Below are 15,515 nucleotides of genomic sequence, written 5' to 3'. Positions count from 1 at the left end.
AAATAAAGTATATGCTTGAAATCAACATGCTAAGGTAACTTCAGGACAACTGAATTCAGCTTAAAGTGTGCCAGTCAGAGCATGGTTCCAGAATCTATCTACAATGAATGGGACAGGGAGAAGATGGTGACACTGTCTCAGCCTATAGCCAGTGAATCATTACTGAACAAAGTCAGTCAATCCAAAAAAAGATAGCATACTACCACTGTGAAGATGCAAGGGAGTTTCCAGAAAATGCTGATTACTAACTGACTTCATCACTTGCATCAAATGGTGAAAATGAGTCATGGTCTTTTACAATCCAATTAAAATAAATTATTTAAGGAAAAAATTATACTAATTCTTTACAATCCCTTTCAGAAGATAGATGGCAGAGAACACACCTCCTAACTCATTCTATTAGGCCAGCATCACCGTAATATCAGAACACACCTCCTAACTCATTCTATTAGGCCAGCATCACCATAATATCAAAACCAGACAAAGACATTACAAGAAACAAAAACTAGAGACCAATATGTCTCATAAACATAGATGTAAAAATACTCAACAAATTGATGGCAAATTGAGTCTAACAATGTATTAAAAAATTATACATCGCAACCAAGTGAACTTTATCCCGGGTATGTGATGCTGGCTCAATATTTAAAAAATCAAATAATCTATTCTATCACATCAAGAGCTAAAGAAGAAAACTCACATAATCATGTCAATAGATGCAGAAAAAGCATTTGAGAAAATTAAACACCCATTTATGAATATAATTCTTAGTAAACTAGAAATACAGAGGAACTTCCTCAATTTGATAAAGAGTATCTATAAAAAAAACCTACAGCTAGCATCATACTTAATGGTGAGAAACTAGAGGCTTTCCCACTAAGATCAGGAAGAAGGCAAGTATATCTTCTCTCACCATTCCTTTTCAACATTGTACTGGAAGTTCTAGCTAATGGAACAAGACAACAAAAGGAAATAAAAGGTATACTGATTGGGAAGGAAGAAATAGAACTGCCGTTGTTCACAGAAAACATAATTGTCTATGTAGAAAATCCAAAAAAACAACAAAAAATTCCTGAAACCAATAATAAATTATAGCAAGTTTGCAGGATAAATGTTAATATGCAAAAGTCAATTACTTTCCTATATACCAGCAATGAAAAAGTGGAATTTGAATTTTAAAACACAGTACCTTTCAAAAAGCATGCCTTTCTCTCTCTTCCATTGACCAAACATTTGGCTAGAAATTGTAAGATTAGATGGAAATGAATTTACTTCTCTTCCTTCTCAAACTACATGTGTCAAAACTCATGATGATAGAAGGATTATTTGCATTATGAAATAAAATGTTACTGGTAGAGTCACACACACACACACACACACACACACACACACACACAGTGCCTTCACATTAGGATGCCGAAAGATGACATACTTAGGTATAAATCTAACAAATATGTACAAGATCTATATGAGGAAAAAAACAAACTGATGAAAGAAATAAAAGAAGAATTCAATAAATGAAGAGATTTCCTATGGATAGGAAGATTAATATTGTCAATATTAATATTGTTTTATTAATTAATATTAATTAATTAATTAATATTTTAATTAATTATTGTTAATTATTAACAATTGTTTATTGTTAATTGTTATTATTGCAAGTTTTAATTAATTAATATTAATATTAATATTGTCAAGATTAATATTGTCAAGATGTCAGTTCTTCCCAATTTGATCTTTAAATTCAATGCCATCCCAATAATAATTAGAGAATGTTATTTTGTGGCTATCAACAAACATTCTAAAGTTTATATGGAAAGGCAAAAACTCAGAATAGCCAATGATGAAGGAGAATAGCAAAGTTAGAGGACTGACACTACCTGACTTCAAGGCCTACTATAAAGCTACAGTAGTCAAGAGAGTGTGATATTGGCAAATAATGCACAAATCGATCAATGGAACAGAATAGAGAACATAGAAATAGACACGCAAAAATACAGTCAACAGAATTTTGACAAAGGAGCAAAGGCAATACAACGAAGAAAAGATAGTTTTTTCAACAAATGGTGCTGGAACACCATTTGTTGGATATTCACATTAAAAAAAAGAAGAGGCTCTGGGCATGGTGGCTCATGCCTATAATCCTAGCACTTTGGGAGGCCAAGGTGGGTGGATCACTTGAAGTCAGGAGTTCCAGACCAGCCTGGCCAACATGGTAAAACCCCATCTCTACTGAAAATACAAAAATTAGCTGGACATGGTGGTGGGTACCTGTAATCGTAGCTACTCGGAAGGCTGAGGTAAGTGCAAGTTGCAGTGAGCCAAGATCATGCCACTGTACTCCAGCCTGGGCAACAGAACGAGATTCCTTCTCCAAAATAAAAATAAGAAAAGAAGAAAAAAAGCATCTAGACACAGACCTCAAACCCTTCACAAAATGAACTCAAAATGGATTACAAAACTTAAACGTAAAAATTAAGACTATAAAACTTCTAGAAGATAACATGAGAAAATCTAGATGACCTTGAGTTTAGATCTTATACCAAAGACATGATCGATGAAAGAAATAATTAAAATAAATTAGACTTCTTTGCAACTAAAATTTTCTGCTCAGCAAAAGACATTGAAGAGGATGAAAAGACAAGCCACTGACAAAAAATATTTGCAAAAGATATATCAAATAAAGGGCTGTTAACCAAAATATACAAAGAACTCTGTAAACCCAGCAATAAGAAAACAACTCAATTAAAAATGGGCCAAACATCTTAATATACACCTCACCAAAGAAGACATACAGATGTCAAAAAAGCATATAAAAAAATGTTTCACATCATATGTCAACAGGGAAATGCAAATGAGATACTACACAAATACTAAATGGCCCCAATCCAAAACACTGACAACATCAAAGCTGGCAAGAATGCGGAGCAACAGGAACTCTCATTTATTGCTGGTGAGAATGCAAAATGGTATAGCCACTCTGGAAGACAGTTTGGCCATTTTTTAAAAAATACTAAATATGCTCTTACATAAGATCCAGCAGTTGTGCTCCTTAGTATTTACCCACAAGACTTGAAAGCTTATGCCCACCCAAAAACCTGCATATGGCTGTTTATAGCAGCTTTATTCATAATTGCTCACATTTGGAAGCAACCAAGATGTTCTTTGGTAAATGAATGGATAAATAAACTGTGGTACATCCATACAATGGAATATGATTCAGCACTAAAAAGAAATGAGCTATGAAGTCATACAAAGACATGGAGGGAACATAAATGCATATCACTAAGTGAAAGAAGCCAATCTGAAAAGGCTGCCTATGGTATGATTATGCCTATGTGACATTCTGGAAAAGGCAAAACTATGGAGATTATAAAAAGATCAGTGGTTGCCAGGGGTTGGGGGGAGGGAGGGATAAATAGGGAGAACACAGGATTTTTAGGGCATGACACCACTCTATGATACTGTAACAGTGGATGCATGTAATTGCACATTTGTCAAAACCTTCGAATGTACAACACCAAGAGTGAGGCCTAATGTAACATGGACTTTGGGTGACAATGATGTGTCAATGTAGGTTCATCAGTTGTAACAACTGTACCTTTTTAGTGTGAGATAATGATAATGGAGGTTATGCATGTGTGGGAGCAAGGGGTATATGGAAATCTCTTTTCTTGCAATTTTGCTATGACCCTAAAACTATTCTAAATAAAGTCATATATGTATATGTATATGTATATGTATATGTATATGTATATGTATATGTAGTCACACCAAGAGCCTAGTAAGTAGGGTTGGCTTTTTTCACATTATTTCAGTTTTCTGACATTAATGGTGTTGGTGCAACATAACTGAATTATATATCCACACTAATATCATCCTGCCATGTTCCAGCTCTTATAAGATTTGGGTTCGCAATCAGAATGGATTGAAATGTTAATTAGTGAGAATCAGATTTTTTTTTTTTGAGATGGAGTTTTCGCTCTTGTTGCCCAGGCTGGAGTACAATGGCACAATCTTGGCTCACCGCAACCTCCTCCTCCCAGGTTCAAGCGATTCTCCTGCATCAGCCTCCCGAGTAGCTGGGATTACAGGCATGTGCCACCACCCCCGGCCAAGAGAATCAGATATTTTTACCAGCATCTTGTCTAGATTCTCTAAGCCTTAAAAATGAAGAACTGGCCAGACATGGTGGCTCACACCTATAATCTCAGCACTTAGGGAAGCTGTGGTGGGAGGATCACTTGAGCCCTAGAGTTTGAGACCAGCCCTGGCAACATAGTGAGATCTCAGCTCTACAAAAATTTTAAAAATTAGCTATGTGTGGCTGCACATGCCTATAGTCCCAGCTAGTCAGGAGGCTGAGGTGGGCAGATCACTTGAGCCTGGGAGGTTGAGGCGCAGTGAGCTATGGTTGTGCCACTGCGTTCCAGCCTGGGTGACAGAGTGAGACCCTGCCTCAAAAAAAAGAAAAAAAGAAGAACTAAAAAGCATATATTAGAATTAGAAATACACACACACACACACACACACACACACACACACCCATTAGACCCAAGGAAAATGGAACCAAGTTTGGCAACATAGAGGAAAACAGTCTCCTACATAAAGCAGCTGACTATTCAAGACTTTATGAAAAAAAGTCAGTGCCCCTTTCAACTATGTTACGTAGCAAAGAATAGTAAATGCCAAGTATAGTAGGACAAATGTAGATGTTACAGGTAACCAATATTTTTTTAAAACTAATGCTAAGAGTTTTTCCATGAGCACTTCATTATGGAACTCTCACATGGATTGCTGAGTATAAATACATAACTGCTTTAAGAGTTTTTTTTCCTCTTTTCAGTTATCTTTTCCTCTTTTCAGTTATCTTTCTTTATTCTCCTCCTGTTTATATCTGTCAGAGAGAGAGAGAGAGAGAAGCATAAAGCAAATATGCACATTTTAAAAATAGAAAACAAACATCCATATAATCATCATCAAAATCAGGAAATAGGACATTGCTGGCCCCCAAGAATGCCCCGTTTAAACTGTCTTTTTCTGTGCTTCTGTAAGACACAACAGTGACACAAGAATACCCTTGTTTCCTTCATGTTGTTAAGTGAGCAATCAACAAGCACAGGTGCATCAGGAAAATGCATATGTTTCACCATAAAATTTGTATTTACTGTTATCGCTTTCCACAAAAAGCTGCCTCTGCAATCAAAGTTGTGTACTAATATGGGAAAGACAGCTGCGGGGCGAAATATAGCAATGAACTTCCATGTGCCAGGTAGTGCTAGGATGTAGATGCCTTTTTAACAAAGGCAGTATTGTTTCTTAAAATCGGATATAAAAATAATAGGGGGTGGAGGGGATTATTCACTTCGGGAAGTATTCTTCCTAGGATTTTATAATATAACTCCTCCCTGCCAGCTCTGGAGGTCTGGGGGATCTTCTCCTCCTGGCTTCTCATTCTCCTTCCTTCTCTTCCCTCCTTTCACATATCCTCCTATTTATTTATTTATTTTTTTTGAGACTGAGTCTTGCTCTGTTGCCCAGGCTGGAGTTCAGTGGCAAGATCTTGGCTCACTGCAATCCCCGCCTCCCAGGTTCAAATGATTCTTGTGCCTCAGCTTCCCAAGTAGCTGGGATTACAGACACCCACCACCATGCCTGGCTAATTGTTGTATTTTTGTAGAGATGGGGTTTCACCATGTTGGTCAGGCTGGTCTTTAACTCCTGACCTCAAGCAATCCACCCGCCTTGGCCTTCCAAAGTGTTGGGATTACAGGCATTAGCCACTGTGTCTGGCCTCTCTGGTCTATTTTAACCAGTTCCTGACATTCTCATATCATACCTTTGGGCTAATGTTCCTAGACCCGGGGGTAATGGAGCCACCCAGATTGTTTGCAACGATTTCCTGATGGAAAGAGTCTTAGATGTGAGGCCCCACTTTCTTGGAACACCCTTGCTTTAGCTCCTTGAGGAAGTCCTGCCTTTCTTAAAAGCCTCCCTCAAATCTCATCATCTTTGTCGTCTTGAGGTCACCCAGTTGGGTTTAATCTCTTCCTATCCCCATATCTTCAGTCTGTCTTTTGGCACTGATGACAGTGGTTTATGTTAGAATTGTTTCTATAGGTGCCTTTCACTTCTGCTGGTCAGGAACTGTATCTCTCTTAACCACTGTATTCCCTATTACTAGTCCTGCGCTTTACCCCGGGTGAATTGATTTGTTGAATCTAGTATATTTAAAATGTGATCACTGCTAGGTGTGGTGGCTCACATCCAATTTGGGAGGCCAAAGTGGGAGGGTTCCTTGAGCTCAGGAGTTTGAGACCAGCCTGGGCAACATAGCAAGACTTCGTCTCTTTTAAAACCAAGAAAATTAGCCAGGTACGGTGGTATACATCTGTTCTCAGCTATCTGGGAGGCTGAGGTGGGAGAATCACTTGAGCCTGGGACTTCGAGGCTTCAGTGAGCCGTAATTATGCCACTGCACTCCACCCTGGGCAACAGAGTAAGACTTTGTCTCTAAATAAATAAAAATAAGATGAGATCAGGCCAGGTACAGTGGCTCACACCTGTAATCCCAGCACTCGGAGGCTGAGGAGGGAGGATTGCTTGAGCCCAGGAGTTCAAGACCAGCCTGGACAACATAGTGAGACCCTGTCTCTATAAAACAAAATCTCTACCAAAAAAATCTCTACAAAAAAAAAAAATCTCTGCTGGGGTTACAGATATGTGCAGTAGCATACACCTGTAGTCTCAGCTACTTGGGATGTGGAAGTGGGAAATCACTTGAGCCCAGGAGTTTGAGGCTGCAATGAGTTATGTTCACGCCATTGCACTCCAGCCTGGATGACAGAGAAACTATCTCAAAAAAAGAAAAAATGTGGCTGGGCACAATGGCTCGTACCTGTAATCCCAGCACTTTGGGAGACTGAGGCATTGGATCACTTGAGGCTAGGAGTTTGAGACCAGCATGGCCGATATGGTGAAACCGCTTCTTTACCAAAAATAAAAAAATTAGCCGTGTGTGGTGGTGCACACCTGTAATCCCAGCTACTCCGGAGGCTGAGGCAGAGTATCACTTGAACTGGGGAGGTGGAGGCTGCAGTGAGCCGAGGTGGCGCCACTGCATTCCAGCCTGGGTGACAGAGGAAGACTCCATCTCAAAAAAAGAAAAAGAAAAAAATGTGATCAATTTGACATTTTCCTAGACAGCATCTCAGGCATGTTGTCTACAAAATTCACCATGAAGAGTGAATATATGTTAAAATGTTTTGAAGCTTCACCTTTGGAAATGTACCTTTTCCTTTTCCACTATTAAAGAAGGAATTATCCAATATTGTGTGGTCATAAAATATAAGATTACGGATGAGAGATAATGAATTGAGTTTACAACCTCTGTTAATCTGTTGGTATCCTTGTCCATTCTGTGCAGTCACTTCAGCTTTCTCCGGGGCAATACAATGTGCTTCCTGCACCAGTTCCCAAATATGCTTCCAGGTAACTATATACTTACCAAATACACTGCTTTCCATCATTTTATCATGCCTTTCTGTTTACATACCTACATGCCAATACTCATGGCTCTTAAACTTCATTTATGCACCTCATATGCAGATTAACATTTTAAAATATTTAATGAAAGATAGGGAATAATTTTAAAAAGATCCTTAAAAAATAGATTCAGAAAATCATTTTTCTTTTTTTTTTAATATAGGAGCTGTGCATTTCATTCAGCAGTTCAAAGATTCCCAACAACCTATTTTATTCCCGTAAGTATAATGTAGACAGTTAACTCATGATGAATTTGATGTTTAAAATATGCTGTGCTTTCTGGAATGGAGCAAGATGGCCAAAAAGAACCCTCCAGTGATCGTTCCCCCTAGCAGGAACACCACACTGAACAACTATCCACATATGAAAACACCTCTGTAAGAACCAAAAACCAGGTGTGGGATCACAATACCACAATGGTCAGGTTTTAACATTGCATCAGGGAAAGAGGCACTGAAGAGGGTAGGGTAGAAAAGAGTGTTGAATTGCTGACACCACCCTCCCCCATCCCCTGGCAGCAGCCATGTGGCCTGAAGAGAGAATCTGCTCTTGGAGAAGAGGGAATGCAGTGACTGTGGGACTTTGTATTGGAACACAGTGCTGCCTGTCACAGGGAAAGCAACACAGGGCAGAATTCTGCTGGTGCCCGTGGAGGCAGCATTTAGACCAGCCCTATACAGACAGGAATTGCCCATCCCAGCCATTAGATACTGAGTTCCAGCTCTCCCCACCACTGTGGGCTGAAGTGCTCTGAGGTCCTAAATAAGCTTCAAAGGCAGTCTAGGCCACAGGGACTGCAATTCCCGGGCAAGTTCTGGTGCTGTGCTAGGGCCACAGGCAGTAGACTTAGGGTGCATAAGACCTAGTGAGACACCAGCTGGGGCAGCCAAGGGAGTGCTTGTAGCACTCATCCTCCATCCCCAGGCAGCACAGCTTGCAGCTTCATTGAGAAGGACTCCTTCCTTTCACTTGAGAAGAGGAGAGGAGAGAATAAAGAGGACTTGCCTTGCAATCTGAATACTGGCTCAACCACAGCAGCATAGGGCACCTCAGGCAGAGTCCTGAGGCCCCCATTCCAGGCCCTAGCTACCAGACATTTCTAGACACACCTCAGGCCGGAAGGGAATCCACTGCCTTAAAGAGAAGGACCTAGTTCTGGCAGCATTTATCACCTACTGACTAAAGAACCCCTGGGCTTTGAGTAAACACCAACAGTGGCCAGACAACACTCACTACAGGCCTTAGCCAGACAGTGCTATGCTGCTTCTGGTGTGACCCAGCACATTCCCAGCTACAGTGGCCACAGGGAGAGACTCCTGCTTGAGGAAAGGAGAGGGAAGAGTAAAGGGGATTTTGTTTTGCAGCTTGGGTACCAGTTTGGCCACAGTGAAGTAGAGCACCAAATAGGCTCCTGGGGTTCCCAATTCTAGGCCCTGGCTCCTGGATGGCATTTATGGACTCCAGCTGGGCCAGAGGGGAGCCCACTGCCCTGAAGGGAGAGACCCAGGCCTGGCAGCATTCCCCACAAGCTGGCTGAAGAGCCCTTGGGCCTTGAGTGAACATTAGTGGTATCCGGCAGTACTTGCTACAGGCCTGGGTGGTTATGGCCATAGAGAGACTCCTGCTTGAAGAAAGGGGAGGGAACAGTGGGAAGAACTTTTGGGAAAGGACATTCTCTTCAATAAATGGTGCAGGGAAAACTGGATATCCACATGCAGAAGAATGAAACTAGACCCCTCTCTCTTGCCATTTTACAAAAATCAAATCAAAATGGATTAAAGACTTAAATCTTGCCAGGTATGGTGGCTAATGCCTGTAATCCTAGCACTTTGGGAGGCCAAAGCAGGAGGATCCCTTGAGCCCAGGAGTTTGAGACCAGCTGGGAAACATAGGGAGACCCTGTCTCTAGTTAAAAACAAACAAACAGACAAACAAAAACTTAAATCTAAGACCTCAAACTATGAAACTATCAAAACAAAACATTGAAGAAACTCCAGAACCTTGGTCTGGGTAAAGACTTTTTGAGTAATACCCCAGAAGCACAGGCAACCAAAGCAAAAATGGATAAATGGGATCATATCAAGTTAAAAGTTTTTGCATAACAAAGGAAACAATTAACAAAGTGAAGAGATGACCTACATAATGGGGGACAATATTTGCAAACTATCCGTCTGACAAAGGATTAATAAGCAGAATATATAAAGAGCTCTTACAACTCATTAGGAAAAAGGTCTTTTTTTTTGAGGCAGGGTCTTCTTTTTCACCCAGGCTGAAGTGCAGTGATGCAAACATAGCTCACTGCAGCCTCAACCTCCCTAGTGCAAGCAATCCTTCCCCTTCAGCCCCCCAAGTAGCTGAGATTGCAGGTGCATGCCACCACACCCAGCAAATTTTTGTATTTTTTGCAGAGATGGGGTCTTGCCATGTTGCCCAGGCTGGTCTTATGCTCCTGAGCTCAAGCCGTCTGCCCATCTTGGCCTCCCAAAGTGCTGGAATTACAGGCATGAGCCACCGTGCCCAACCTCAATAGGAAAAAATCTAATAATTTGTTTAAAAAATAGGCAAAATATCCGAAAAGACACTTCTCAAAAGAAGACATACAGATGGCTAACAGATGTATAAAATAGTGCTCAACATCATTAATCATCAGAGAAATACAAATCAAAACTACAATGAGATATCATTGCATCACAGTTTAAATGGCTTATACCCGAAATACAGGCAATAGTGAATGTTGGCGAGAATGTGGAGAAAAGGGAACCCTTGTACATTGTTGGTGGGAATGTAAATTAGTAAAACCACCAGGAAAGACAGTACAAAAGTTCCTCAAGAAAGTAAACATAGAGCTACCGTATGATCCAGCAATCTCACCGCTGGGTATATACCCAAAAGAAAAGAAATCAGTATATTGAAGAGGTATCTGCACTCCCATGTTTGTTGTAGCACACTGTTCACAATAACCAAGATTTGGAACCAACCTTAGTGTCCATTAGCAGATGAATGGATAAAGAAAATGTGGTACATATATACAATGGAGTACTACACAGCCATAAAAAGAATGAGGTCCTGCTATTTGCAATAACATGGACAGAACTGGAGGTCATTATGTTAAGTGAAATAAGCCATGCACAGAAAGGCAAACTTTGCATGTTCTCATGTATTTGTAGGAGCTAAAAATTATTAATAAAACAATTGAAATCATGCAGATAGAGAATAGAAGGATGGATACCAGAAACTAGGAAGGGTAGTGGAGGATGGGGAAGGGGGAAGTGGAGATGGTTAATGGGTACAAAGATAAAGTTAGATAGAATGAATAAGATCTAGTATTTCACAGCACAACAGGATGATTACAGTCAACAGTAATTTATTGTACATTTTTAAATTGGCTGGGCATGGTGGCTCACACCTGTAATCCCAGCACTTGGGGAGGCCGAGGCAGGTGGATCACTTGAGGTCAGGAGTTCAAGACCAGCCTAGCCAACATGGTGAGATCCCATCTTTGCTAAAAATATAAAAATCAGCCAGGTGTGGTGGCGGGTGCCTGTAATCCCAGCTACTCAGGAGCCTGAGGCAGGATAATTGCTTCAACCTGGGAAGCAGAGGTTGCAGTGAGCTGAGATCATGCCACTGCACTCCAGCCTGGGCAACAGAGTGAGATTCCATCTCAAAAATAAATAAATAAAATAAAATAAAAATAAGAGTGTAATTGGCATGTTTGTAACACAAAGAAATGATAAATGCTTGAGGTGATGGATACTCCATTTACCCTGATGTAATTATTACACATTGTATGCCTGTTATCAAAATATCTCACGTACTCCATAAATATATATACCTACTATGTAGCCATAAAAACTTTTCAAAATATCGCTTCTCGGCCTTTTGGCTAAAATCAAGTGTAAGAACTTTTCAAAATAAAATATACTATGAATCCTTTTGCTATAGTAAAATTAACATTTTGCTCGTCGGAGTAGATAAGCTCTGAATGGTTAATCCAATTGATTTAAGATACACATAAAGTATATCTGAAGATATACGAGAAAGTAGTAACCAATTTGTGGCAACTTGTAGAAGAAAATGTTCATCTCCTTTACTTTCTTTAGGTCTTGACTGAAATGCCACTTTCTCAAAAAGGTCTTCCCAAGTCACCTATTCAAATTTGCTGTCCTCTTCTTTGGTTTATTTTTTACTTCATAGCATTCATCACTGTCAGACACAATACCTTTTAAAATGTATCTATCCTGTTTTTATCTTTCTCCCTCACTAGAATGTAAGCTTATGAAGGCAGGGATTTCTTTCCTGTATACCTAGCACCTAGGCAAGTAACTGTCACATAGTATTTGTGAATTAAATAATTACATTGCTAGAGATATTCAATAGATCATGGTATTAACAAAAAGGAAGCATATCTCTATTTCTTTCCTTTTAAAGATATGAAAATGCTTTTCTATTTCTAAATATTTTCAAATGCATGACCATGAGTTATGATAAAAATGAACTCTTTTAGATAAATAGCTAGTCAGTAGGGTGACAAAAAAATAAATAATTATATAAATCATCTGAAAGAACAAGAAAATATAAAATTGGCTGGGCACGGTGGCTCATCCCTGTAATCCCAGCACTTTGGGAGGCTGAGGCAGGCAGATCATTTGAGGTCAGGATTTCAAGACCAGCCTGGCCAACATGGTGAAACCCCGTCTCTACTAAAAATACAAACATTAGCCAGGTGTGGTGGCATGGGCCTGTAATCTCAGCTACTCAGGAGACTGAGGCACCAGAATCACTTGAACCCAGGGGGCAAAGGTTGCAGTGGGGCAAAGGTTGCAGTGAGCCAAGATTGCACCACTGCACTCCAGCCTGGGCAATAGAGTCTCAGTCTCAAAAAAAAAAAAAAAAAAAAAAAGAAAATATAAAATTGTTTTGGGATGGTCTGATGCACTATAGTTATTTATTTGTAATTACAAACTTGGGATAAAAAAAGACCACAGAGCAAACATCTGCAAAAAAAATTGAGATAACAGCTTAGAAAGAGACCCTAGAATATATTAATATATTAATACAAGATTTTTATATTTGATAAAGATGGTATGATGAGTCAGTAGGGAAAGGAAAGGTTATATTATGTTAACTTATTATTAAATAACTTGGAAAAAGTGTTAGATTCTCACTTCATAGCACACATTAAAATAAATTTCATATTGATTAAAGAATTAGATACTTTTAAAGCCATTAAACCAGCAGAAAATATATGAGTATATATCTAATATGAGAATAAGCAAACTTTCTGAGATAATAGCAATGGAAGCAATTTCAAAGGAAAAGAAATATTAGATTTAATTATATAACATTAAAAATTTTTTGTATCTCAAAACAAACTGCAAAGTTAACAGGCAAATGCAGACTAGGAAAAGTATTTTCAACATTCCTAGCAGATAAAGGATTAATAGCATTATCTATAAAATTATCATAACAATCTATAGGAAAAATAACAAAAAAGTAAAACAGATAAAGGACAGAAATAGACAATTCATAAATAAGAAATTCAGATATCCAATAAAGGTGAAAAATCTTTTGATCTCATTAACATTTAAGTGTGAGAGACTAAAAGGCTGATTGAAAGCTCTCTGTATGTGGGTGGTATAGAAGGCTAATTAATAGCCATCAAAGATATGTCTATGTCCTAATGCCTGGAATCTATGGATGTTACCTTATATGACAGAGATTTTGCAGATGTGGTTAAGGATTTGGGGATGGGGAGATTATCCTGTGCTCCAAGGTGGGCTCTAAATGCAATCACAATGTCTTTATCAGAGTGAGGCAGAGGGAGATTACACACACACACACATACACACGAAGAGAGGGAAATTCAAATATAGAAGAAGATATTACAGTGGTGCAGCCACAAGCCAAAAAATGCTGGCAGCCACTAGAAGCTGAAAGAGGCAAGGAACAGCTTCTCCCTTAGAGCCTCTGGAGGGAGCATGGCCCTGCTGACACATTTTAACCTAGTGAAACGGATTCAGACTTTCAGACTTCAGCCCCTAGAGATATGAAAGAATAAATTTCTGTTGAAGACACCAAATTGGTAGTAATTTGTTATAGCAGCCATAGTTAGTGAATACAGGTGGGGAACATCTCCAGGTCGGTTTCATAGTGGATGGGTGGGATAAGGACCTGGCTTTTCCTTTGATAGCCCATAAATGTCTGTATCTGTAGCTCTTTTCTCTAGGATACGTTAGTTGATTCAAAATGACTCATCAGCTTCCTGCTTGGGGTTTAAGCCAGTTGTCAGTGTTCTGAAAGCTGAGTGGAGGGAGGGGCCTGGAGTCTCATCATTCAATGTATAGAAGTTCACTTCATTCCAGTTTTCAGTAAAGGCCCACATCCTCACAGTGCTTGGGCTTGGGGCTCCTGAGTCCAGATTTCTGGTGCAGTCTCCCCAGAACTAAATTTCCTGTCTCCTGTAGGCATGTGGGAAGGGGAGTTGCCTGACAGCTAGGGGTGAAGGAAGACAGGGACCTGAAGTAAAAATATTCAACCAGACCTCCCACTTTCAGATCCACCCCCACCCCCACCCCCACCCCACAGGTGCCTGATGTCTTAAATTCCCCAGCTTTTCTTGCATTCTGTGGAGCAAATCAGCTTGCTTCTCCTAGGCAAGCCTCTGCAAGGATTTAGGCTTCTGCCTTCTCAACCCTGTCAGGTCAGCTACTGTTTCTCCAAACTGCTTCACATCTTCCAAAAATATGTCATCATCTCATGTTGACTGTTGTTTCTTCTCTTGGTTCTTCGTGTATGTGTATGTGTGTTGGGGGGGTAGGGTGAGATAGAACAGGAACCCCCTCTTAGGGACCTGCATGCCCCCCTAAACGTAAATGTTTTTTATATCTTAAATTCCTTGAAAAAATTCCAGATACCTATTAATAGCTAGCCCTGAGAAGTAAATAAACAACTTTATAACAAAAAGATAACAGTAGCCAAAAACAATAGTCAAGAACACTAAATTCATAGGATGTTTGGTACCCCTACAAGAACTAAAGATGACATCTTAACATATGACTGAAACCCGAACCCCCACCGAACAGATGTCCCTGGTCCACAGATGTCAAATAAGAGGGACCTGGGACTAAACTCTAACCACATTCTTACTCTAAAGTTCTTCCAAGTGTGACCTGGAAAAAGTCGCCCCACAAGCCAGAGCTAACATTCTTTTCTGCTGGCCTCCAGTTTTTGTTTGTTTGTTTTTTTGAGATGGAGTCTCACTCTGTCACCCAGGCTGGAGTGCAGTGACACAATCTCGGCTCACTGCAACCTCTACCTCCCAGGTTCAACCTATTCTCCTGCCTCAGCCTCCCTAGTAGCTGGGATTACAGGCATGCGCCACCACGCCTGGCTAATTTTTGTATTTTTAGTAGAGAAGGGGTTTCACCATATTGGCCAGGCTGGTCTTTTTTTTTTTTTTTTTTAAGGCTAGTCAAGTGAAGCAGTGGGAGTGGAGAAGGAACAAAGAAATCTGTAACTGGTTGTGATCAATTAGTTGTAAACACCACTGCACTCGGACCAGCCTGGCCAGGCTGGTCTTGAACTCCTGACTTCAAGGGATCCACCTGCCTTAGCCTTCCAAAGCGTTGGAATTACAGGCTTGAGTCACTGCCCCTGGCCTGGCCCCAAATTTTTAAACCAAGCCTTTCTTTTTTAGCCAACTGCAAATCGGAAAATCTTTAAATGTACCTATGACCTGTAAGCCCTTGCTTCAAGCTATCCCACCCTTTTAGGCTAAAACCAACATATAACCTCCATATACAATTTTGCCTATAATGTCTGCTTTCCTCAAATTTAGCCCTACTCTTAAAAGTTTTTACCTACAAGCCACTGCGGAGGTCAGGACTTAAACTTATTAGCTTAGCTGCCTGGTCCTCCTTGCTTGGTGTCCTGCAAATAAATGCCTTCCTTTCTACCACTACAAACCT

At 40.0% G+C, this 15,515-nt stretch overlaps 1 protein-coding gene across 1 annotated transcript in view; it reads left to right on the top strand.

The window, feature by feature from the left end:
* STPG4 (sperm-tail PG-rich repeat containing 4) overlaps positions 1-15,515 on the top strand; it is a 51,926-nt gene that overhangs the window by 12,291 nt on the left and 24,120 nt on the right. The window contains exons 6-7 of the mRNA XM_012473733.2: positions 7,427-7,491; positions 7,709-7,763. Coding sequence (XP_012329156.2) covers positions 7,427-7,491; positions 7,709-7,763 — 120 coding nt within the window. The remainder of the gene's footprint in view (positions 1-7,426; positions 7,492-7,708; positions 7,764-15,515) is intronic.

The sequence above is a fragment of the Aotus nancymaae genome, unplaced genomic scaffold (assembly GCF_030222135.1).
Source record: "Aotus nancymaae isolate 86718 unplaced genomic scaffold, 86718_ANA_hifiasm-v0.15.2.pri h1tg000057l, whole genome shotgun sequence".
Lineage (NCBI taxonomy): Eukaryota > Metazoa > Chordata > Mammalia > Primates > Aotidae > Aotus > Aotus nancymaae.
Note: the sequence above shows the minus strand (reverse complement) of the source record. Positions and strands in the feature narration are given on the sequence as shown.